The sequence below is a fragment of the Rhinolophus sinicus genome, chromosome 13, assembly GCF_057876585.1.
Source record: "Rhinolophus sinicus isolate RSI-liver-muscle chromosome 13, RSI-T2T, whole genome shotgun sequence".
NCBI classification, from domain to species: domain Eukaryota; kingdom Metazoa; phylum Chordata; class Mammalia; order Chiroptera; family Rhinolophidae; genus Rhinolophus; species Rhinolophus sinicus.
Genome location: NC_142513.1, coordinates 54,653,637 through 54,677,400, shown reverse-complemented (window position 1 = coordinate 54,677,400; position 23,764 = coordinate 54,653,637). Strand labels below are relative to the sequence as shown.

At 41.8% G+C, this 23,764-nt stretch overlaps 1 protein-coding gene across 9 annotated transcripts in view; it reads left to right on the top strand.

Moving 5' to 3' along the window:
* The window catches only part of MCTP2 (multiple C2 and transmembrane domain containing 2), a 438,899-nt gene extending 415,490 nt beyond the window's left edge, over positions 1 to 23,409 (top strand). For all 9 annotated transcript variants that reach the window (XM_088789331.1, XM_074317382.2, XM_019726683.3 and 6 more), the window contains 5 exons: positions 129 to 170; positions 10,356 to 10,465; positions 15,070 to 15,179; positions 18,988 to 19,085; positions 21,286 to 23,409. In XM_088789331.1, coding sequence (XP_088645457.1) covers positions 129 to 170; positions 10,356 to 10,465; positions 15,070 to 15,179; positions 18,988 to 19,085; positions 21,286 to 21,354 — 429 coding nt within the window. In that variant the 3' untranslated portion in view covers positions 21,355 to 23,409. The remainder of the gene's footprint in view (positions 1 to 128; positions 171 to 10,355; positions 10,466 to 15,069; positions 15,180 to 18,987; positions 19,086 to 21,285) is intronic.
* The last annotated feature ends 355 nt before the right edge of the window (positions 23,410 to 23,764 follow it).

Below are 23,764 nucleotides of genomic sequence, written 5' to 3'. Positions count from 1 at the left end.
ATAATGCATTTCAAAAATGCTAGTGCTTAAATTATGTAGGAAAACTTAAAAAAAAAAATGCATGCGTTCAATTTGCCCTTGTGATTTCAATTGATATTTTATGAACAAATTGTGGGTTTTCCTTTCAGGAGAGCACAGACCTCGATGAAGAGGAGGAGGAAGACGATAAGGTGAGTGCATTCAAGAACAGAAAAGGGGACATTACTATTTTCAGTCGGTCGCATTCTTCCAGGTTGGGTCAAACTCTGTTGTTTTTAGTACTGTGGAGTGACCAGTACATTCATAGTTTTGTCATTTAAAGAGGATATCTATTTCTGTTTTTTTGTTTTGTTTTGTTTTTGTTTGTTTTTGTTTTTTGTTTTTTTTTAAATAAGGATGAACAGGGGGGAGATGTAAGGAATAACTGAAATATTCTTACAAAAAGTGTACCTATAGGAGACCTGTCATTGATGCAAGGGAACAGTCTCCTTCTCCTTGGTGTCTAAAAGGGAGATGAAAGGTAGCCGAGGAAGTCAGAGGAAATCAAGTGAACACTCTTCCTTTAGGTTCATGCCTGCACTCGGTGGGGTGGTCACCCACGTCAGAGCCTGTCACTTGCCCAGCTGTTGTTGGCAACGTTTTCAGCTATATGTCTGTGTACATCTGTCCTTTTTTCTTCTCCTGGGAGAATCTCTCAAATCTGCTGCTTTTGTTGTCATTACGCTTTCAGACAAACCTTCTGGAATAACATGCAAAAAAAAAAATGAAGTGCCAAGTGAAATGCCGCTAGCTTAATGGACTTCCAGGTCCTCTAGAACCTGTGGATCTATGGGGCTTGTGATGGTAGCATCCAGGAAGCCTGCAGGGGAGGAAAGGGGCAAAAGGGGGCATCCTAAGAGTTAAGGATCCAGTATAAACTTCCCGGGAAATAGAAATGAATTTGAAAACACTGGCTCCATGACACAAACAGCCTTAAAATAAATCGAGAGAGGCAGATGGGTTTTGCCCATTTGAAGAAAATTGGGTGGATTACCAAATAAATCTTATTTGTTGTGCTACAACGATCATTAATAGCAAAATCATAAAATAAAGTAGTAAAATATTTTTAAAAAGTGAATTGACCCTTTACAGAATAAAGGTCACGCAGACGCCACTTCCTTCTTGATGAATGTGTGTGGGTGGCTTCTGAGTGACATAACTCCTTAACCATTTAAACTAGTCATAGCCGAGTGAAAGCACACGACGGGGGTGGGGGGGTGTTTTACCAAAGGAAACACGTGTCTTATTGAAATTCCTTTATACCTGTACTGGGAAAAATTCTGAATTTTATTAACCAACGCTTGGAAGTGAGAAAGAGTTATTTTCTGTTTGGCTGGGAGTTTACAAATGAGCCAGCCATGGAAGAGGATATCATCTGCCCCTTAGAGACAGTTGTGCCCATGTGTCTTTGGCCCATCGGATAAAGGATAGCATTGAACAAGAAGGCAATGAATGAAACAGTGGTGTTTAGTCCACTGGCAGGCAACAAACTCGGGCCAGGAAGTGTACACCAGTGGTTGTCAAGGTCTAACCTTATCCGAAGGGGTCTCCACAGCTCTCTGGGGCCCCAGGGTCTGGAGGTGGAGCCTCTGGGCTCTGCCTCAAGGCTTTCGGGTCAAGGATGACTGAGCTGGGACCACAGCATCTACCTGGATGCACCTTCGAGCCATGACAGCTGCATCCACCCATCCTGCACTGAGGTATTGTACTGAGAATCACCTCGTGTCCTCCCAGCCAGGTTGGCTCTTGAGCTACTTTGATGGTAATATTCTCCCAGGGTCTTATAGCCACAGCATGGCCGTGTTTGTGTTGCTTCCTCAATTTTGTATGTTTTGTGAAACCTTGTAGAGGAGTAAGCCTAACGTGAAATTGTGACTTCTGGTCACAATTTCTGGTCACGCGTCTCCTGCTTCACACAACCCTCCTCTCATTGGAGGAAACCAACGCGCTTCGCGGTCCTCATCCGTATCTTTTCACATAAGCGAGAGGGATTGTCAACGTCGGGACTCCCGGAGCACACATCACCCACAGACATATTACAACCTAGTGTTTCTTCTCCATGTAGAGCAGCCTGCATGACTGGAGACATGCTCGTCACAGACCTCCCCACTCAGGCACGGGGCCACTCCCCTCCCCGGTGCTTGGATCAAAGGGCTTCCCCACACAGCCCTTCTGGCTTCTGTTGCGTGTTAGACATGACAGACCACGCTTCTGGGAACTGTTACACACCCTGCGAGAGATGAACTGTTTACAAATTATAAACACACAGCCGTTTCCTTCCAAACTGGAAGAAGAGAAGGAACTCCTTTCTATCCAACCTATCCATCTTGAAAGTGACACTCCTTAATTGCCAGCTCCCCTTCCCACCAAATACCATCACAGACAACTGCGGAGATGAAAGCATGCCGGGGCCCCTTGGCACAACTTCCTCAGGAGGTGGACACTTTCCCATATTCTGCCTGTCTCCACTGCACAGCCCAGGACTGGGTCTGGGGTCTGTCATGCTTTTATTGTCTGCACCAGGGATTGTTGTAAAATGATATCACTACAGCCTCTTGTTCCTTCTCATTGTCAAAAGTCCACAGTAGTGACCTGCGTTAGAAACCAAAGTCGACTCCACAAGTTTGCCTTCCTTTCTTTTGTGGGCTTTCAAGTTAGAACATAGAACTTTCAGGGAACTAGCTTTTAGGCTTTTAGCAAAACTAAAAGTACCAACTAAACTTTGAAGAGAGGAAATTTTTTTCTTCCCTTTCTGTCTTATACCTGATGGGCCATAGAAGAAATTGCTTGTTACAAGTATAGTTTGCTGGCGACCCCAGGACACAGATAATGGCTAAGTTTGGCCCACAGCAATCAGCTGACATTTCCTATTTGTATTAGATTCCGTATGTGGAATTCTTTTGTGTGGAACTTATTTGTACGGATGGATTACAATGAAAATTGCATTAATTTTCTACACAGTAAAGGTCAGTAATTGAAGCATGAACCAAGGAACTATTGTGTAAAATGCTGTATTCCACACTTAGGAAAGGTCATACAAAGCAATAATATCTTGTTTTCATTGCAGAAGGTATAAATACTTGCATTAGAGATTCTTTCTTTTTCCAGCCCAACAATTACTTACATAGAATATTTCAGCATTTACTATTAACATCAGGGAGAAGAAATCATAAGGGCATGTAATAATAATAAAAAAAACACTCTGCCTATTGCTATCAAAAAGAAATTGTACTGTGACCCCTGCGTTGTGGCTTGGTTTGTTTGTAGATCAGCTGTCAGAAATAGGACTGAATGATCTGTTCTTCTAAGACAATCAATGAGTTCACAATTGCCTTACAGTCTTTGGGGGGGTGGGGGTGGAACTACCCTTTCATATTAATTATGGGTGGAAAACAGATACGGATGTTTTCCTTTAAGAAAATAAGGACCATCTAATACATTTGTGTTGATCAATTGTGGAACATCTTATAATGAGATGATGGAAATAAATAGGATACTACATCCTCTGTTCACGAGCTAGGATGTCATCATTAAAACTTCAGTACTTTTTAAAACATCAATTTCAGTGTTTTAAGATAATTTCCATCGTCCAAACTTGATTAGTCCACTCTTCACTACCTAGGCAGAGCCTTCTTACAGAGAAAAGCGTAGGGCATATGTATTTAGAAGGAGTTCGTGCTGTAAATTACCCTGCATAGTCCTTTGGGTGAGTTGGGTAGATCCAGCGTGCCTCATTCCTTGTGTTTTCTTATTTCGAGAGAGAGAGAAGCTGATCTGTGGTATCTCATCCAGGGAAGATTGTCATTCTCGGAGGAAGTCTCCTTATAATCCAATAGTGAGAGTAGTTTTGCTTACAATTCCTTTCTGACTTCTTAAGAATATCCAAAACACAGCAAAGTTAGTTTGATTAGTGATTTTTTTAAGCTATTGACTAAGCAGTGGTACTTTAAGATGATAAGCTGTGGTATTTTTAAGAAAATAAAAAGTCAAACAATGTCTTTGAAATATTAGCAATAATTGAATACACACACACACACACACACACACACACACACACATTTTTAAAGCCTATACAATCTGTGTACAGGGCATACTGTAGAGGGCCAGCTTATGGATAATTTTCAGGGGAATCGAGTAAATGGCCATTCTGATTTAACTGCTTTTAATTTGATTTAATATGATTTTTTAGTGCTGAAGTGATTTAATTGCTAACATTTCTACCATGCCATCTTAGTTTCAAGACTTTAATATTAAAATGGATTCCAGCCAATTCTTAATGATCAGCTTATGCATGTTTGAGAAAGCATTGGCTTCCTTATTTCCTGCATCTTTTCTCTGACACAACTCGCTCAAATTTTCCTTTTAAACATGAAACCTCCATTCTTAAAAATGTTTTTGGCTTCATTGCCTTTAGAAGTAATCCAGAAATTGTTATTAACCTGACCTTTTGAAGCTTTAGTCATCCTACTTACTATTCAGGCTCACTAATATTCCTAGTATGAGTGGATTTTCTTTGCAATTTCTACTGTAAGGCTTATACCTGGTATGTTACCCCTGACCATTGTGAAGTATGATATTCCAGACTGGAAATTGGGTGGAGTATCTATCATTCTATTAGCTAATGGGCGCTGTTTAACAGAACACAGTTATGCCCTCTGGTTTTACAGACTATGTTGCATCTAGATATTTAGTTTCTCTCTGAAAATGTTTACATCGTGCTAATGTAGACAGCATCGGACATTGTATCTCAATTACCCACAGGTCACTGTTTTTCTGAGGACAGTAGCTATTCCTCTCATCTTTCCTAATGAAGTCCCTTCTGTTTCAGTGTGGTTTGCCCTAAGTCCCAATTATCCAATGAGTTTACGAGATAATTGGTAGATAATTTACAAGATAATTGATAGAAAGGTGGGGGACACCACTTTTTTCCTCCAGGGAAAAGTCATAATTTAATGTAAGTAATAAATGGCACAAAAGTAATAATTGAAAACAAGGTCATTTTGAGTAAGAACTAGGTAAGTAATTAGATTTATAAAAGTATTAATATTTATAGAGCGTTTATAATTTGCAGGCTGTTTTTATGTGCTTTAGCTCATTCAGTACTCAGAATAAACCATTAAATTAGATATTATTTTTCCCATCTACAAATGAGCAAACCCAAATTAAGAGAAATTAACTTGATAGGCTAGAAGCAAGACTCAACTCCAGCTCTTTTGACCTAAATCACCTTTATTTTTGACCATGGCACATTATTAGAGGAAACATGTCATTCATTTTTCAGTTCATTTTTCTGCATTATTATGCATTTATGGAGTGTTTTCTCTGCTTGAGAGCCTCTATGGGTACAAAGATTGCAACTCTAAACCAGGTACTCAAAGTAAGTCATAGAGATTGCAGCGTGATTGTACTTGTATCAGTTTCTACACTGTGTTGGGCAGTGGAGGTGGAGTGGGTGGGTGACTCACGAGCTCTACAGGCGGTGAGGTTTAAGCCCAGTCTTAGGTTAATCAGAATTACTGGCTGCATTGCTTGATCACAAAAAATATTTTTCCTCCCACCCTTCTTACTCTCCCACGTTAAAGAAAGCTAAAGGACACACAGCTCAGTCAGCAACTGCAGTTCTTGGTGCATTTACCTACAGTAGTTACAGTTGGAGAAAACCATTAACCCCACTTGTCTGGTGGTGGCATGGCAACTGTCAACTGGCTCAGAGAAACCGTTAATGAAATCAGTCTTCCTTATTAAAAAAAAAGTGTACACACACACACACACACACACACACACACACACGGTGCCCAAAATATGTATATACATTTTAAGAAAGGAAAACTGTATTAAAAGTGTAATTCTCAATATATACCAATAACAAACAACGAATACAAGTCACGTGTGACTTCTGCAATTACAAGAGGTGCTCAGAGTGGTTCCTATCAGCATCCAGACACTTCTGATGATGGTGAACTACTGCTTGAGCAACGGTGACCAAAGTGTTAACATCTCTTAAAATATGCATACATTTTTTGGCACCCCCAAAATAAATAAATATAAATATATATATATATATATATGTTGTTGTTTTTCTAAATTGTTCCCAATTTTTCAGTTGTAGTTTACCAACACCTTCCCCCCCTTTCTTTCCTTCTTTTGTATTTTTTCGCCTTCCAATTTGATACCAGACAAAATCACTGTTGCAAGCCAAAAACAAACAAACAAAAACAACAACAACAACAAAAAACCCATGTTAGTAGATACCAGTCAGTGTGGAAGCGCTTTATGTAATGAACAGAGCAGTTTAAAACCACTTAGAAACAATATTGATTCAAAATCCAAACAGTCTGTTTTATACTCATTTCCCAAAGCAAAAGTCCTCCTTGAGAGGGAAATAATGTTCTGAAAGAGTACTGATATTTTCCCCCTCGTTTTAATAACGTACCATGGAGTCGAGTGAGAGAGAGAGAGAGAGAGAGAGAGAGAGAGTGTGTGTGTGTGTGTGTGTGTGTGTCCGTGGGTGTCCCCATGTGTGCACAATACCTCCCATGGGAAGAAACCCTAAAGACAGTTCCCAGTGCAGTAAGCCCAGATTCCCAAAGAACAATTTTTAATGTTGTATACCAGAAATATTGTTTCTTGTTCTTTGTTATGACAGATGTCGAGAGGTTTTTTTTTTTCCATACTAAACGCCACTCAATCTATTTCTGATGTTTATAATATTTCAAGTCTTCAAATTGCAGGCTTTTAATATTCAGTGGGATGAAACAGACCAAACATACTCCTGTTCAAAGTCTCAAGTTATATTTTTGTGTCTCTGCTCTCGAGGGCTGGAATTAGTGGGAAGACCTTGAGATAGAAATTTTGCATTGATCTTTTTGGGGAATCCTGTGTATCCTGTGACAAATACTACTCAATTTTTAAGCATGACAAAAAGATTTTTTTCCTGATATGGTCATTTTTCAGGACTCTCTCTGGTTTTGCCTAGGTAATTCATAGAGAAAGGAGAACTTTTCCTAAATCAGAAAATGTCAGGAAGATTGAAAGGAATATACTGATAATATAATTAATTCTTAGTCGAAATTTAATGTTGAGAGTGTTAATTCTCTCCCAGGGGCTAGAAGCTAGTTTATTCCACCTCAGTATTATTCTCTTTGGAAATACGGGGCAAGCAATAGGGACTAGCAGAAAGAAAGATTTGCTTCTGGATTTATTTTGTTTTTGTTTTTAAATAAGGAACAACACCGGCACATTATTCATTCTTAATTCAACTGCTTTTAAAGCTTAGCCACAGACTCAGTTTTTTTGGACATTTTATAAACAAATGGACAATGAAAAAGGCGATCTCCCCTTCTTCCTTGTATAATATACACGTTTAGGTTACAGCGTTGGAGTTTGTCCCTACTTTTCTTAGAATGAGTGCCACTCTTTGCTCATAGAGTGCAACAAAACAGAGGAACCTTATGAAATTTGAATTCCAGATAGGAAACGTTCCATGCTTTCATCTCTGTCATGATCTGGTCGTCCACGCTTGGCTCATGAAGGGGACCCTAAAGCATGTCCATTTTTCTCATGCCTCCGTGTTCTTTCAAGTTTGTAGTGAGAAGTAAAAGCCATCTCCTTTCTCAAAAGTAGGACTCTAAAAATAGGTGTCTAGCCACAATTGTGGTGTTTATTTGTTCAATAGTACCAGTGGCTCTCACTATTTTGATTACTCGTTTCCCTCCATAAATTGGAAGCCTTGTCTGTTACGGAAAAATGTAAGCCCCCGTGACAGCGGTTGTGTCTTGCTGAAGGAACTGCTGTCACTCTTCGTCGGTCGGCAGTTTGGTGGCAGCAGCAGATGCAGTGTTGTGCTTGGTAACCTGTGTTACCACCACATTCCGTGGTGCCATCTGAAACGTGTAAATAAAGCCAGCATGATGTCGACAGAGCTGCCAGATAGTCTCTCACATGACACGGGACAACATGAGTAGACTCGTCCTGGAAGATCACTGCGTTTGAAACTGAAATCAACCCAGTCTTCTTTAAACTAGGCCCAAGGTTATTCATTCTTTTGTGCCCTTGCATTCTTGAAGGGAAGGGACTCATATGTAAAGCACCTCTATAGAGGCATGCCAAGGTCTTTACATAGGATATTTAATTCTCCAAAGGACTCCTGAATGATCTCGCTTTCCAGGTAACACAGTTGGAACTCAGAAAAGGGAAGAAACTTGCTACAATCACAAAGCTAGTAGAGGACAAGACCAGGGATGGACCCAGTTCTCTCTGACTCATCGCCTGTTCTTTATAAAATGCGTAGGTCTGTGAAGCTGATATGTCTCCCAGTTTGTTCATTGTTCATTTGTTTTTCCTTCTAATATCAAATTCATTAAAAAGAAAAAGGATATTGTGAGAATCGTTTAATATTTTGGTGTACGAACTCATACTTTCTTTACAATCAGCACATCAACATTTGGGTGTTTTGCTGGAAGAAAAAAAAAAAAACAACAGTTATCTGAAATAGGAAATTGTTATGCAATTGAGCCACATGGAAATGTGAAGCATTTTCCAAGAAATTGTTTTGACCAAAACTCTATGTTGCTGAAAAGAGGAAGCCACCTTTGCCCTTTGGGTCAGATTCCCCAAAGCTTTCAAATCCCCCATTTATAAACATGAATACTGAGATGGGCTTCACCATTGTGGCCCATTAATAGACGTTGGTGGATTCCTGAGTGTGGGTTGGGTGGGTCCCTCTTGGCAGCATATTTAATTTATAATGCAAACTGCTTGAAGAATTAGAGTTCGTAAGGGAAATAGGGAATTTAAAAGTAGGATGAAAAAGTAAAAATGTCTTGGAAGTTTGACATTACAAGAGGAAACAGTGAGCTTGACTTCTCCTTCTGTGGAAAACGGTTGGGTAAAGGCCTGTAGACCAGATGGTAAGAAGTTATTCCAACCATCGCAGCATGCTTGACTGAAGAGGGGGTGGCCGTGGTCCATTCTGACCTCTGCCCTTCTCTTTGGTCTGTTTCAACCAAGTATCTTCATAAACAAGGGCAGATGAAAGAAGGGGCGTTTATGCTTTTTGACATTTCTCTCATATTGGTGCTTTTACCAACAATCACTGCAAGGTGGTGAGTTCCCCTCACTCCATCCATGGGTCCAGTTGGATGGAACAGACTATACAAGATGAGAAGGCATGCTTTTTTCTTTTGCTGCACAGGTTATTATAGAGACAGTCTCTCCCATTCAGAAACATTTGCTCAGTAATTTAGTACAGTTCTGACCCAAGTAAAATTCTGGATAAAAAAACAAAAAAGAAGCAAACAAACAAAAAAGTTTTATTAGGTGTTAGGTTTTATATGTTAGATGCAGCAACTATAATGACCCAGCTAGGCAAGAGCTGAGAGGACATTCGCTAAATCCCATGAATGACAGATTTCATCAGGGAGCTAGAATATAGTATCAGAATATAAGAAACAGTGTAAAAATTCCACTCTTTAGGGAATCTTATTTTCTCCATGTGAGTGATTTCTAAGTTATTTTTATAAGCATTGGCATTACGAAACATGGTAATACACGCGTAAAGTGTTCTACATGCAAAGTAAGGGTAATATTTTTGGAAATCTCAATTCCATTTCACGTGAAGCATTGGAGACTGAGGCAAATGGACTTATATTTGCTTCCAAGTCCATGAAGGAAAAAATAGCCAGTTGTTGGGCATACCTCCTTAGAAAGCTCCTGGGCAGGGTGCACTCCTCAGCCGCATGCTATCTGGTCACTCTGTAGCCTATCTCCAGCTGCTTCCGCTATTTCTGAGGTGCTTGCCAGAGGGTGACTGAAAAATGTTCACCAGGCCTGCAGTGGGTTTAAAACCTGATTAAAAATGCAGAGCATTTGACTAAGACGCCACAACAGTAGGAAACATATTACCCAACATGCCACATGGTTACCTGCCAGAAACATTTCAGCGATAGGAGAGGGGGAAGGTGAGCTGGCAGATAACCTTGTGAAGGCAAAGGGGAAATCAGGGTCAGCCAAACAGAAGGAATGGCGATGTTCTCTGACAGAAGCATCAGCCTCCACAGGGAAGTGAAACCCTGGCTTCTGTGGGGCTTCCATTCATCACCCCATGACCTTGACCTTGACGTAGCGTTTGAGGCTTGCACACTCCAAGTGGTAGCATCTGAATGAGTGGGCTGGGACTTTTTGGCCTCAGTAAACATGTAAAGTCGTGCAAAATGTAACATCTCTTAGACTCACTCTGTTCATAATAACCATGGTATGTTACCCCAGTATAATAATTTCCATAGTGGGGCAATTAAAAACAAAGTAACTGAATTAAGTCTTGCTTTTATGTTTCTTAGGAATCCGAGAAAAAGGGCATAATTGAAAGAATCTATATGGTACAGGATATTGTCTCAACAGTTCAAAACATCTTGGAGGAAATAGCTTCTTTTGGAGAAAGAATTAAAAAGTAAGTTCTAAGATTTGTGTCATGGTGTTTAAAGTGGAGTGGCCATCTACCAGGACAGGTGGTGGGTGGGGAGCGTGGGATCAGAAAATGCAAACACCAAAACCAAAGGCAATGGTGTCAGGCAAACCCTGTTAATTTTGGTTGTTTGTTGTTGTTGTTGCTGTTTTTTGTTGTCGTTTGTTTTTTGGTGTGGGGGGGTGCTTGTCAGTTTCACAGTCGGGCAATGCCTCAGAACTGGGGTGACCATATGGCTCAATTTATACCAATTGTCCCAGCATAATTATTACTAGTGCCCCCTTCCACTCTCAGAAACATCCTGAATTGGGTGATAAACTAGATTTGAAAAATAGGTTACAGGATTGACAAAAAGGGAAGCAGATATGCTCTAAAGGAGTCGTTTCCATAGAACCACACACCACAGTCATGCCTCGAGTGAAGTTTTTTCTCAATTCTCCAAAGAATGGTACATAACGAGTAGCATCAGAGATGCCAAGGTGGGAATGTGGTTTATTACATATGTGGACGCCTCAGGACAGAGGTCAACAAACTCGATCTGTAAAGGGCCAGAACATAAATATTTTTGGCTTAGTGGGTTATATGGTCTGTGTCACAACTACCTGACTCTACGGTGTACCTGTCAAAGCAGTCATAATTGATACATAAATGAATGGGTGTGTTGCGTGTTCCAATAAAGCTTTGTTTACAAACATAGATGGCAGGCTAGATTTCACTCAAGTCCAACCCATACCTTGCCACTCCCTACCTTAGAGCAGAAGGGCTAACTTCTCTCAGGGACTCCCAGTTGAGAAAGACTTCTATGATTTGTGTTTGTGTTTTTTTTAATACATCGCTGAACTGTGTATAATTTGGTCTCCATTTGGTATCAATGAATAGTTTTTAAGTTTTTTCTTTGAATCGTAAACTTCTTTCCCTTTAAATTCAGAATTATGTCAGCCATGTTTTTTTTTCCCTGAAGATTGGTTAATATTTTTTCTTATCTTAGGGGTCAATCTAGTTTCTTTAAGCAAAGAAGGTAATGTTTGGAAATTGAATGGGTAAAGAAGAGAAAAAAATAGTGCTATTAGAAAAGCCAAGTGAAAGTTTTATCTATCAAGATGCAGGGAAATCAACAAATGATCATTAACATCAAGAAATATAAATGTTTAATATGAAACTTTCTTTGGATTCTGATCTTCTTTCTCAGTTCCTTATCAAGTGAAATTGCCCTCAAGTATCCATTTATTATTGTCATAGTAAATATGTTTGTTTTGTTTAAAAATTAGGTTAAAACCCATCTTTACTTACACACTTTTGGTGAGTTTTTACTTAATTTACACATTATTTATTCCCATTATCAATGTCTTAAGAGAAAAAAAATTAAACAGTAGTAGGATTTTTGCTTACACGTATCTATATGGTTTATTCTTCTGGGTTTCATATAAATTGACAAATGATTCCTGAATTCACCCTCAAAATTGTTTAACAAAGCAGAAGTCACAGTAGAAAATGTGAAGTGATGAGGAAGGAATTACAGTTCTTCATTCATTCACTCATTCAACCATCAGTTACTAAGTTGGTCTAAGAATGGGAAATGCCTCCATCACAATGAAAATAGCAACAGTAACTGATATTCCGTGCCTGCCAGATGCTATTGTAAGCCCTGTACACATAGTTACTTCTTTAAGGAGTTACTTAAAGAAATTGGATATACATGATTCCAATACCGTTATGGAGTAAAGACTGTTAATATCCCCATTTTACAGATGAGGAAACTGAAGGACAGCGATGTAGGGGATTTAGCGTCTGTGCCATAGATGATGGCAGGGGCAGTGCCTGGAGGTGAGGCACACCATTCAGGACCTTGAGTAGAAGGAAAAAGTCAATGAAAGAAAAAAGTGAGCGAGAGACACGCTGGCAGCAAAGAGGATACAAGGCTATGGAATGGAGGAACTCTGAGGAAGGAAGGCCGTGTCCGTTAGTCAAACTGTCTGCTTCCACATCGCTACCAGACAAATGTGGCTGTTGTGTGGTTGCTAATGGTCAAGGAAATGTGTCTGAGGAGAGAAGAGGGCAGAGTGATTTAAGCAGGCCCCCACTTTCCGGGGCTTTTGAGGGCCGGCTGTGCCCAGCACAGCTGTGGTGGCCATTTCTTAGACGTATTTTCAGCCATGAACAGGGTACTGTTCTGCCAGCCGCAACACAGGAAGGCTGGACTCCTATTAATTCTTTGGCCATTCATTATTCCGGTGACCTTAAAGTTCCTGCTGGGCATTCAAGTGGGGTGTCCTATGTAACTCTGTTGGAATTCCATTGTAATGCAGGGCTTAAGGACCAGGAAAACTTTTACCCAACTACTGGCAACTAGCAAATGAATAGACTTACATAAAAGGCCAAGAGCAAGGCTTTCCCTCTTACTGATGGGGGAGGACCCCAGTGGTATCGCACTTACATGGAATGAGCTATATTTCGGTTTTTCTACCTACTCATTTCAAAGGTACATATATATCAGGCTCAAGCATTAATCACCCTGCAGCATTTATATTATCCCAGGCAGCAGGCAGGATGAGTCAGAGAGTGATTTATATGATATGTCCTATCGTTCTGCAACACTTGTGTCCTTGAGTGGGTAGGGACATCGCCATGGAGGAGATGATGAGCTTAAGGGTAGACCTACAAGTATGACTGGGAAGACATCCCTGCAAATGTTCCAGATTAAGGCTTAGAGGGCACATCGTAGGAAGTAGAACTTCCGTGGCCAGGAAGTGTTGTTAAGAAATCCTGAGCAATGAAGATGAGAAAGCAGGTTAAGGGCAGTTGGAATCATGGTGAGGACCTGGGAACGACAGATTGATGTACCTTGTGTTTCCTCTAAGAGGGACAGGTTGGAAGGGACCGAGAAGGAACCGAGAGGGTCAGAGACCAGGTATGAGCAACAAGTTCCCAATTAGTGCAAAAACCATGCAAGCATCACGTGAAAGAAAGCATCATGTTGGGTGCATGGCAAAAGAATAATCTACAGGATGATAAGTCCAGTTGTTTCTGTGTCCATGGGCAGGGGAGTCAGAGGACCTCATCTGTCCAAGCCTGGGAAGTGAGGAAACTAATGACTCCTTTGACACAGTGGTCAACTGGGGGGCAGCCAGGTTGGGGGCGGGGTCTACAGAGGGACAACCCACCTTAAAAAGACGTGGTCACCATCATTTCTGTTCAGTGTTTCCAATTTTTGAAAACGATATTCTTAAGATACACCAGTGAACCCGAATGGTTGGATAAATGAAAGAAATTCATTGATTTTTGTTTTTTTCATTGGTTGAAAGGTTTGGCTCCTTTGTGTCCTTTCTGCCCAAATCAGGGATTCCCTTCTTAGTGCTTGGGAGCTCCGAAGGCAGGAAAACTGGGAAATCTATGAAAACATTTAGCAAATCATGTGATTTCAGGACGGAAAGCTTTGATTTCCCAGGGTGTGATGTGGAAAGCCAGCACCACAAGGCGTTCTGTGACAACAGGGGCGAGGGTCTAGTCGAGTACGATTGTGAGGGTTAGAGGGGATACTTTGCAGTGTGTCCTGGAGCTCCAGTACCAAGGAGAACGGAGCTGGTGTGTTCACGAGCATTCTTTCCTCATACATGAAAGCCTTCAACATTTCACCCTTAAGAGTGGGTCCGGAGACAAATAAGTGAGCGAAGGTGAGGAGCAGGAAGAAGCAGCAGCAGCTTCAGCACTCAGAGCCTCTTTCCAGGCCATTGCATTGACAGATCATTTCCTAGAATTGTGCAAGATTGCCACAGTCCATTCCCTTCCTCATCCTATGTTCTAGGTCTCCGTTTCCACACAAGTGATACAAGTAAAGGCTCCAGGGGCCCTGTGAAAATATGTGGTAGCACCACTGACTACGTTATCTATGGGTTGGCAGTGTAATAGTTTCTAGGCAAATGCTCCCCAGCCCCTTTCAGACCACTATTCACTTTCCGTGAATATGAGTCCGGAAACCCTAAATACATTACTAGAAAATACTGTAATACTGTCCTCCCTTTTCCTAACTACTTCCTGGCAACCATGTGTTAGTTGACAGAGAAATAGTGACCTCGAAGTGACCTAAGGAACCTTGAGTTTTGAAGATTTCCATACGTGGAGCCATGGTGACAATACCGCTGAGTTGGATCACTTCAGAGAGCCAAAGTCTTCTCTTAGGAACTGACGGCTCCAAGATGTTCAATGGCAGCTGGGCTGGTGACATTCTCCTATAGACTGTTTCTCCAGTGCCCAGTCATTTTGGCAGACTTTCATGTCCAGGTTTTTTAAAGTGACTTTTCCAGTAGATCATTTTCATTTGTATAACTAAGAAATAATCATGCCCAATGCATACACACACACACACACACACACACACACACACACACACACACACAGAGGGTGCCCCCGAAAAATGCATACACATTTTAAGAAAGGGAAAACACTGTATTAAAATTGTAATACTCAATCTATACCGATAACAAAAGATGAATACAAGTCATGTGCATACATTGTTTTGGTACCCCCTGGGTGTGTGTGTGTGTGGCTGTTCAAAGCTCAGAGAAAATGACACTGATGTGGTTTGTCTACAGCACGTTTAACTGGACGGTCCCGTTCCTTTCATCCCTGGCCTGTGTGATCCTGGCGGTTGCCACCATCACGTTGTATTTCATTCCACTTCGGTACATCGTTTTAATGTGGGGTAAGTTTGGCACAGTCCTTTCGCTGGCAATCAATTCCCGGTAAGAACCAATTACTCATTTTTAAAGTGTGACTATAAACTTGAAATGTGCTCCTGTTGGCAATTAAACGTGAGATTAAGGAAAGCGTCCAGGGAAGCAAAACTTCCAGGACCTCCCTGAAAGGGCCCATTGCGTGAACGATCAGCATCGCTATTTATAGGCCTCTTGTATAACTGTGATCACATAAAAATGGGATCGTGCGTGTGAGTTCCCTTCAGCTTTCAGAGTCATAAATTCTCTTGCATAATACATTACTGTGGCCCAGTAACTTTCGGGAAACACTGTTATTCAAAGAGAGGGCAAACACCTGTATCTTGCCCTTTATGTTATGTAAAAGTAGCCAGGGTGCTCCCGACACTTCATCTCTCCTGGAGGCAACAAAATAACCCGACCCAATACTGAAATCCAGAAGCAGCTGGGGGAAACGAAGGGGCTCACTCAGGATGACCTAACCAGTGCCTGAAAGGAGAGGAAGCTATGGTTATATTTACCTGGGGGAAATGGTGTGCCCATATAAAGTTTTAGCTGCTTTAAAAAAGTAGAAACAAAAATGGCAAGCTTGAAATAAGTTGCGTGACTTGATTTATAACCCTACCTCACAACTGGATAAAATACTAGCAGCCTTGTGAATTTTTGCCTCTGCAACTGGGTAGGCTGTGGGTTGACATGAGGAGAGCACATGGCAGTAAATTAATGGTTGGAGAAGCCACCCACCCCTCTTCCTCTTCTTCCCAAGAGTCTGTGTCAACCCTGGTTTTCCATTACTTGGCTCCTAGGACTACTGCTGAGTTCTCAACCATCAGGGACCTTAAGATGTTAAGATGTTCAGGTAGGTTACACACACGAGAGACCGCGATGCGATGCATTCATCTTGAACCAAATGCTGACAGCAGAGCGGTGCAGGATAGAAGCTACAACCTTTCTAAAACCATTAAGTGTAGACCTTTTCAAAGAGAACCCCCAGAAGTAGAATCCTGATATTAAAGGAAGCGAGACCTAGACATTCAGAAGTGGGGAAACGTCATAGGAAAATAGAATAATAACTCATCACGTTTCAGAAGTAGGGTGGTCTTAGGAGGGTGCAGTCCATTCATTGCCTATTTTCTTCAGGACAAGAAATTATGACTTACCCAACTTTGTCCCTCTGTTTGATAGATAGGACAGTGTCTCTTACATGGAAGGTGCTCAGTGTTTGATACATGAGCAAGCAAGGACTTTCCACCCCACCAACGTAGGGCAGTCACGGCTACATGCCAATCACTCCTAGAACTATCTGAAGACTTGTGGTATAATTCTGTTTCAAGTGGTTCTTCAGTGGCCATATGCGCAAAGCGGCCATGCTGTTTTTACTCTCTCTGATTTTCTCCAAGTGTTTTCTTTCTGAGTTTTAATTGGCAGGCTCATTCCACCCCACTGATATATTCTATCTAGGATCTGAGACCATTAAATGACCCCTTGGTATTTGGATCCCACTTACTTTATTTTTGGGCTATAAAAATAAATATTCCCTCTGTCTATTTGTATTGTTCAGGTTAAAAATCTAAAGGGTTGTCTAGCATGCTGCTGGATAAAGCTGCAACTTCCCAATTTGGATGTGTGATCATATGCCTCATCGTGGGAAGACTCCCCTATCACACCTTTTTGTTTTCTTGGCTTATTGATTCATCTACAGTAATGATGGAGCTCCCTCCATTGTTCTGGAATTTCAGATTACAGAATCCTCTTGCTCGTGTTGTCCCGTGTGATTCCCCCATCACCCTAGGTCAGGTCTTTATTATTCACATTGTAATAGGAGAAATCTGAGGCACAGGAAGGTTAAGTGATTTGTCTGAAGCCACACAGCTAATACAGGGGGAAGCCAGAGGCTGGGCCCCCTGTTATTCCTGCTCTATAATCCATGTCCCTTACATTGCCCCTTATAGATGACCAAGGAGTACGTGATGCCCTGTGGCATCTCACACAGTAGATAATATGGTGGAATTACAGACATTTGAGCCTGTGACACCTTAAAAAAAAAGAGAATAAGGTGTGATTTCGAAGCATGCAATCGGAGTGAGTGCCTTGTAATTTTTATTCCAACTCAGTTTTTAAAACATAGGCAGTCTCCATGCATTGTGGGCTACGGCTGCCCTTATTGGTGCGTCTGAGCTACTGTGCAGGTTTGTAATCTTCTCAGTAACTAAGAATGGGTGTTTTGATCGGCTGTGATATTATCCCTGCCTTGCTGTTCATTGTAAAGACTCCAGATGTGCACACTATATATAATTAACAATAGAAGCTATATCTCTTCTCAGTACGTCTTTGTCTCTTTATCATTTTGCCTTGTCTGTTTTCTTTTGCCAAAAAGCCCATGCTACAATTAATGTCTTTAGAATAACACAGTGAGAGTATTTTAGTTTAAAGGAAGGCTGGGGGAAATTTTTGCTAGACACATGAAGCTTGCTGTGGGGGTAGAGGGAAGAAAGATAGTACAGCTTTGACTTGACAGAAGGGGATCGTTTGCAAGAAGTCTTACCCAGACCAACCACCAAGCTACGATTTACTTATGAACAATGGCTGCTGCCATTTGCAAAGCAGATGTAAACCTGAGCCCCTTGAAAGAAACCACTGGAGGTTGGCATTGTGTGGGGTAGAGGGCCACGCAGGAAGTCCCGTCCTTCGAGGAAAGCAAAATAATAGTTAATGAAATAAGGAAAACATCAAACCTTTTGTGTGTTGGGGACCAGTGAACAGTGAAATGTTACCTTGATTTCAGAGTAGGAGCCCGGCAAGGTATATACCTCAGGTGAGAATACAAGCCTCGTCCCTGGATAGACAAGGGCTTCGGATGTGATCCTTGTTAAACAAGCACTTTGGGGCAACACTGCAGAGGCCTTTCTGCTTCTAAAACTCAGCACGAAGATGGGTTGACGTGTGGTGTAAAGACCACAGTTTATGAGCTCTGGATACAGGCAAGGAGCCGAGAAAGGGACAAAAGGTGGTTAGAAGAGTTCCCTCCAAAGAAGAAACCATGGGCAGAGCTTGTCCTGGACACGCCCAGCGCCCAGCGTGCAGCCACCAAAGACATCTTAAACCTCTTCTAATCACCATTGGCCCCAGCTGAAAGTAGCACGGCCTCCATCGCCTAGACGAACCCTCGCACCAGTATTGCGGTCCATGAATTAAGTTAGCAACCCTAGTAAGATAATTTTCCAATAATAACTTTTCACAGTTTCCTGCAGCCTCCAAGTACAATCAACATGTCATATTCTGTTCTGCAGTGAGAGAAGAGAAACCTGTGAAAACGAGTTGGGGGGGGGGAAGATAGATTTTCTGCAGCTTCTTTTTAACAACAGAAAAGCAACTTCCGCCCATGGGGTCCACAGCTCCCAAGCAGAGACTTGTTTGGGCTGGGACGTCTCTTTCCCTTGCAGAGGGGGTTGTTAATCAGTGTAGTCCAAAAAACGCCAGAGAGCTCCACGGCTTTCGTGTGTGTTTCTGCTGCTCCGCTGCTGGGATTGTGATGGGATTTTCACAGCTGAAGAAGGCAGAGCCTTCCTCCGGCAATCCCCCCTTTCTTCTTTCCTTCAGGAAAAGCCCTCTGTGAATGATTCCACATGACGGCAGCTTGGGCATGGCTTGAGGTTTAGTAATTGTTTTCACACTAATTTTTACTTGTGAATGCCTCCCCACCCCCAGTCAGGTGAATTTTTAAAGATAGATTGTAGATAGATACATAGATAGATGGATGGATAGATAAAAAGATCTCCCCGTGTTTCTATTTTTCAGGCATAAATAAATTTACTAAGAAGCTTCGCAATCCCTATGCCATCGACAATAATGAACTACTAGACTTCCTCTCCAGGGTACCATCTGATGTGCAAAAGGTACGTAATGAACAGCCACCACCAACAGGGTCCCCAACACAGCAGTCTGGCCGGCCCCAGAGCCAAAGGAGCTGCAAGGCTGTGCCAGGGAGTAATTGAGATAAAGAATCAGAAAATCCTTCAAGGGGCCTGGCTGGCAGGGAGGTGACAAAAAAAAACAAAAACAAAAAAAACCCTCCTTTGTCCCAAGCATGAGATGATTGGGGCAAATTACCCTGAGAAAAGAACTACTTAAGAATGATCTGGAACTCATACTGTGGGGTTGTCCTGCGGTGGTGTGTGTCCCTATTCTGATTGCTTGCCTCCCCCAAAGAGAGGATAAGATGTTCTCCGTGAGTGGGAGATGGTGAGATCCAGAGCTGGGGGAAGCTTGCTTATTTTCCTCCTCTTCCACGTGGCAGGCGTCTTACGGGAAGTAGGGGACCAAAGCGATTATTCTTTGTATTCTTGTGGGCCTCGATTATCTCCCAGGCCTCGCTTCTGTCTCTATCCCCCTGAAGACTTAGGGATGCTTAGGGCAAAGCCTCCACTTACTCGAATACACACAGAGGCAGAGATGGCATGAAATAGTTTGAGATCAATCAGAAATATTATTTACAGGTAATGGTCCCTTAGTCTAGCGGCGTCCAGTTTCTGTGGATACAGAGAGATTAACCAAGGCAACAATGCCAGAAAATCCTGTAGAATGGCCCAATCGGGGCCCCCGCAGATAGGCTGCTATAAATCCAGAGGGAGGGGGGCAGGCAATAATTTCTATAATGGAGAATCTAGAGGGGAGATTATGGCATGGAATAGCGTCACGATGATCAAAGAAAGACACAATCCTTTCTTATGTGGCAGAATCCCAAATCCAGTATCGATTTTCCTCTTTGGGCTACTTTGACATAATTGGCTCCCTGGAAGCTCTGGGTGGGTTGTGGGTACATAGGGCCAAAAAGTCCCGGAGTATCTTTCCCCTTCCTTCCAAGTTCTAGAGGTTAAAATAGACTCTGTGATACTATATTCCTTTAACTTTCACGTTATGATGTAATTCTCCATTCAAGTGCATTCTATAAATAGTAATTTACTCCTTAATATTTGCATTACACCATTTATAAAGTCGTCACCTGGCCCTCGTTCGTTTCGCATCAAAGATGAACAGGTACGTCCTCCGTCCCCGACTCTCCCAGGGGACCTTCCCAAAACACTCTAAGGAGAGCAATGCTTTAGTTCATGTATCTGCTTACGACCAAATGTAGTAGTTCAGCATATGTGAGGGTGCCTGCCGTCCCCGGGGAGTTCGGCACAAATGCTCAAAGCAGTGTGCACATGTGGTCTGCTATACAATCCTTTAAATAAAGCCACTCCACCATCAGCCCATCAAAACCCACACACCAAAGCAATAGGATGTCAGTGTACCATCACTTGAGTGGCAATGTGAGTTCATGTTTGCATCCTAGAAGAATGTAAATTGCCATCAGTGCCCGCCCTCAAGGATTGTCTATGCACCATCCAGACACCAGCCCTCAGAGTGGTCATCCAGTTGGAGCTGGCATGAATACAGAGGGCACAACAAACTAGCATGCCAGGGAGATACACAGTGTTCTAGTGAGACCCTCTGTGAATCACCAAGAGCCCTTTCTAATAACACAACAGACACTTTGCCACTTGGGACTCCCCAGTGCTCATATTTGTCACAGATGTTTTAGCCATTACATTGGAAATGAAGTTCATTTTTAAGAGAAATCTATATATAAGTCGGGCCAGTATCAATTTCAACATTATTTCCCTCTTTGGCAAAATAGATATAATGTACAGAGATTTTTCCCCCCCCAAGATTTTAGATACTTTTAAATGAATAATTCTTAGTGAGTTGCTATATCATATACTAAGATAAACATTCCCAAGAGGCCGTGATTAAGCTCATGGTGGAAAGCAGGCCCATACAAAGCTGAAAACCTCTAGCAGCGCCGAGAGCAGGTAGAACCCCTTGCATCTCATTAGGAAAATCTGCTTTTAATATTTTGGTTTCAAGAAATGATGCATGACTTCTCAAATCCTTCCTGTAATTAATCCCTCCATGTTCCTGTGTTTAGAAAATGATTCATTACCTTTGAACCTTCCTTCCTTCGCCTTGGTTTGTCCTTGGGGAGCCATTAACACACACTGTGGTGAGCTAGGGTTACCTTACCGCCAGCGTCACGTCTGTTTGTTTTCACAGGTGCAGTACGCGGAGCTGAGAGTCTGCAGCAGCCAGAGCCCCCTTCGGAAGAAGCGCAGTGCTCTCTAGGACACGTACCAATTATAGACACCCGCGCCCGACGCCGGGTTGGGGTGATGAGACCAATATTATCGCTCTTCGTGTGGTACCCGTGGTGTCTTTCTGAAATGCTAGGGGTCCCACCCTGTGGTGTGGCACCCTCTCTGTATTCTACCCCTTTTTCAAGTGCACAGATGTACGCACACACGTGCGTGGGTGTCCTCATGGCCCAGTGGGTGCGCCCAGCCACAGAAGACAAACCAAAGACTGTGAGATAACTAACATCCCATCTCCTACAGGAGACCAAGCAAGGCTGCCCTGAGTCTGAATACCCTCATCGAGAACAGCTCGGAGGCCACTTGGATTCGAGAGTGACTTTGAACTTGTGTTCACACCTCCAGCCGATTCTCATTAAGATTCACTGGTTTTCACTCCCCACCTCCACACTCCTTTCAGGTTATTGTACATGTGAGTTAGTTTGTGTGTGTGTGTGTGTGTGTGTGTGTGTGTGTTTCCAATGAGTTGACAAGTCTTTGATAGCCATCGTTTACCCAAATGATGTATATTATAAACAGATTTTTAAATAATTACCAAGATGAGCCTGAATTTTTGGGAATTGTTCCGCTTTGAGTATGGTAGACCTGTATAAAGTTTCAGTAAATAACTTCGGTGCCGGAGGCCAGCCTGCGTCACACGTAGCCCTTTGCTGGCAGTGGGTCCCCCAGGAAGGTCCAAAGGGAGCACTCATCCGAAAAGGGAAGGTTTCATGGAAGTATTTTGTTGCCTTCAAACACCATTTCTTCCAATTTTACTTTTTGCTTATTTCCGAAATAAAATGTCAATGTTATCGCTACGGAAAGCGGGAGGGAATGAGTGAATGAATTCTGAGAATATTTAGACAGGTAGCAAGGGACGAATCCGTGTGGCTGCTTACCTCACTGTCATAATCACCCCATTTACCCACATTTTTGGAGCCGAAAGTAAAAATACTTCAGTCCAAATTGATCTTTTGTTCCTCTTATGGACAAATAATAAAAGTATATCTGAGAGCCCCATTCCTAGAAAAGTAACACCTCAAAGTCTTCCTTTGAGAGTATCTGATTTCTTCAGACCCCACCATGTTACAGTAACACCCCCCCCTCGCCAAGTAAAAATCCCAGTTTAGTGCATATATATATGCAAATTTCTTTCTGTTCAAATGACATGTAAGTTGTAAAGACTAATTTGTTGACACATGCTTTGGATGTGCACTTACATATATATATGAAAAGTTGAGGTAAAATTTAATAGGGAGTTTTTTTCCTTCTCTGGGTTGTAATTTAATAATCTTCAAACAAAATGTTTATGAAAAATGCCAAAGATTCTAAACCTTATCATCCCGTGTCTGTTTTCCTTCATATTATATCTTCCTGGGTTGCTTTCTGGCTGAGCTAGATTTCTGCATGATTTGATTTACTTCAAGTTAATGAAGCTGGCTGGAAAAGAGTCTTGCAGAAATTATAAAAGCTCCAGTAAATCTCTTAGTTGTACATACAATAGATACCCAAGAACCTCTTTTGTTAAACCAGTTACTCAATCTTCTGTGTAAACAATGCCTCATTGTCTCACTCCCAACTATCATCTAGTTTATCATAGTCTGTCATTTTGTAACGACCTAAGTCAGACATTTTTAAACAGACATGTGAGATCTGATCAGTCATTTGAATGAAAACTTTCAGCAGCAAAATAACCCCTTATTTATTTAAAAGTGGAACCAATGCTTCATTGTTGTTGTTCTTCTATAGAATTTCAAAATGAAATAATTTGCCTGACAAGAAGGCATCATTAGTTAGACTTATTTCCTCTGTAGCTCGATGGAAATTCTCAGCATTAAGTTTAGGCTACAAACAGCCACTGGGAAGCAATGGAAGGACCAAATCAACCTTTAATAACCTGTGTATGGAAAACAATTGTTACTTGATTAACTACACACTGGACGGTAGAAATGAATGTTAGCTGTAAGCGAAATGTGAAGATTTATGCAGGTTATCAGAAATTTGTATGGAAGAGTCCAGATTGCTTTAAATAAAATGCATGGATTATGGATTCACAGTGTGCTAATTAAAGATAATTTCGTAGGAAGGTTGAAGTTTTGCCAAGCTCTCCTGGTTCCCTTCTCAAACCTCACACGCCCGTTTCCAGCCCTACCTGGATATCTTACAGGCATCTAAACCTCAGTGGGTCAGACACTCAACGTTCTTTCTCCCTCCATGTCTTCAGGACTCCTAACCCTAGAGTCTCCTTCCAGCTTCCTTATTTTCCTTATTGGTACTGCCATCTTCGGGGCTGGGAGGCCCCGGGCACCCCCTTTTTTGTTGCTCATGCTTTTTTCCCCATCTCCCAATTTATTAAATCAGGTAGATCCAGTGTTGACATGTTATCTTGTCGATTTCTATCTTGT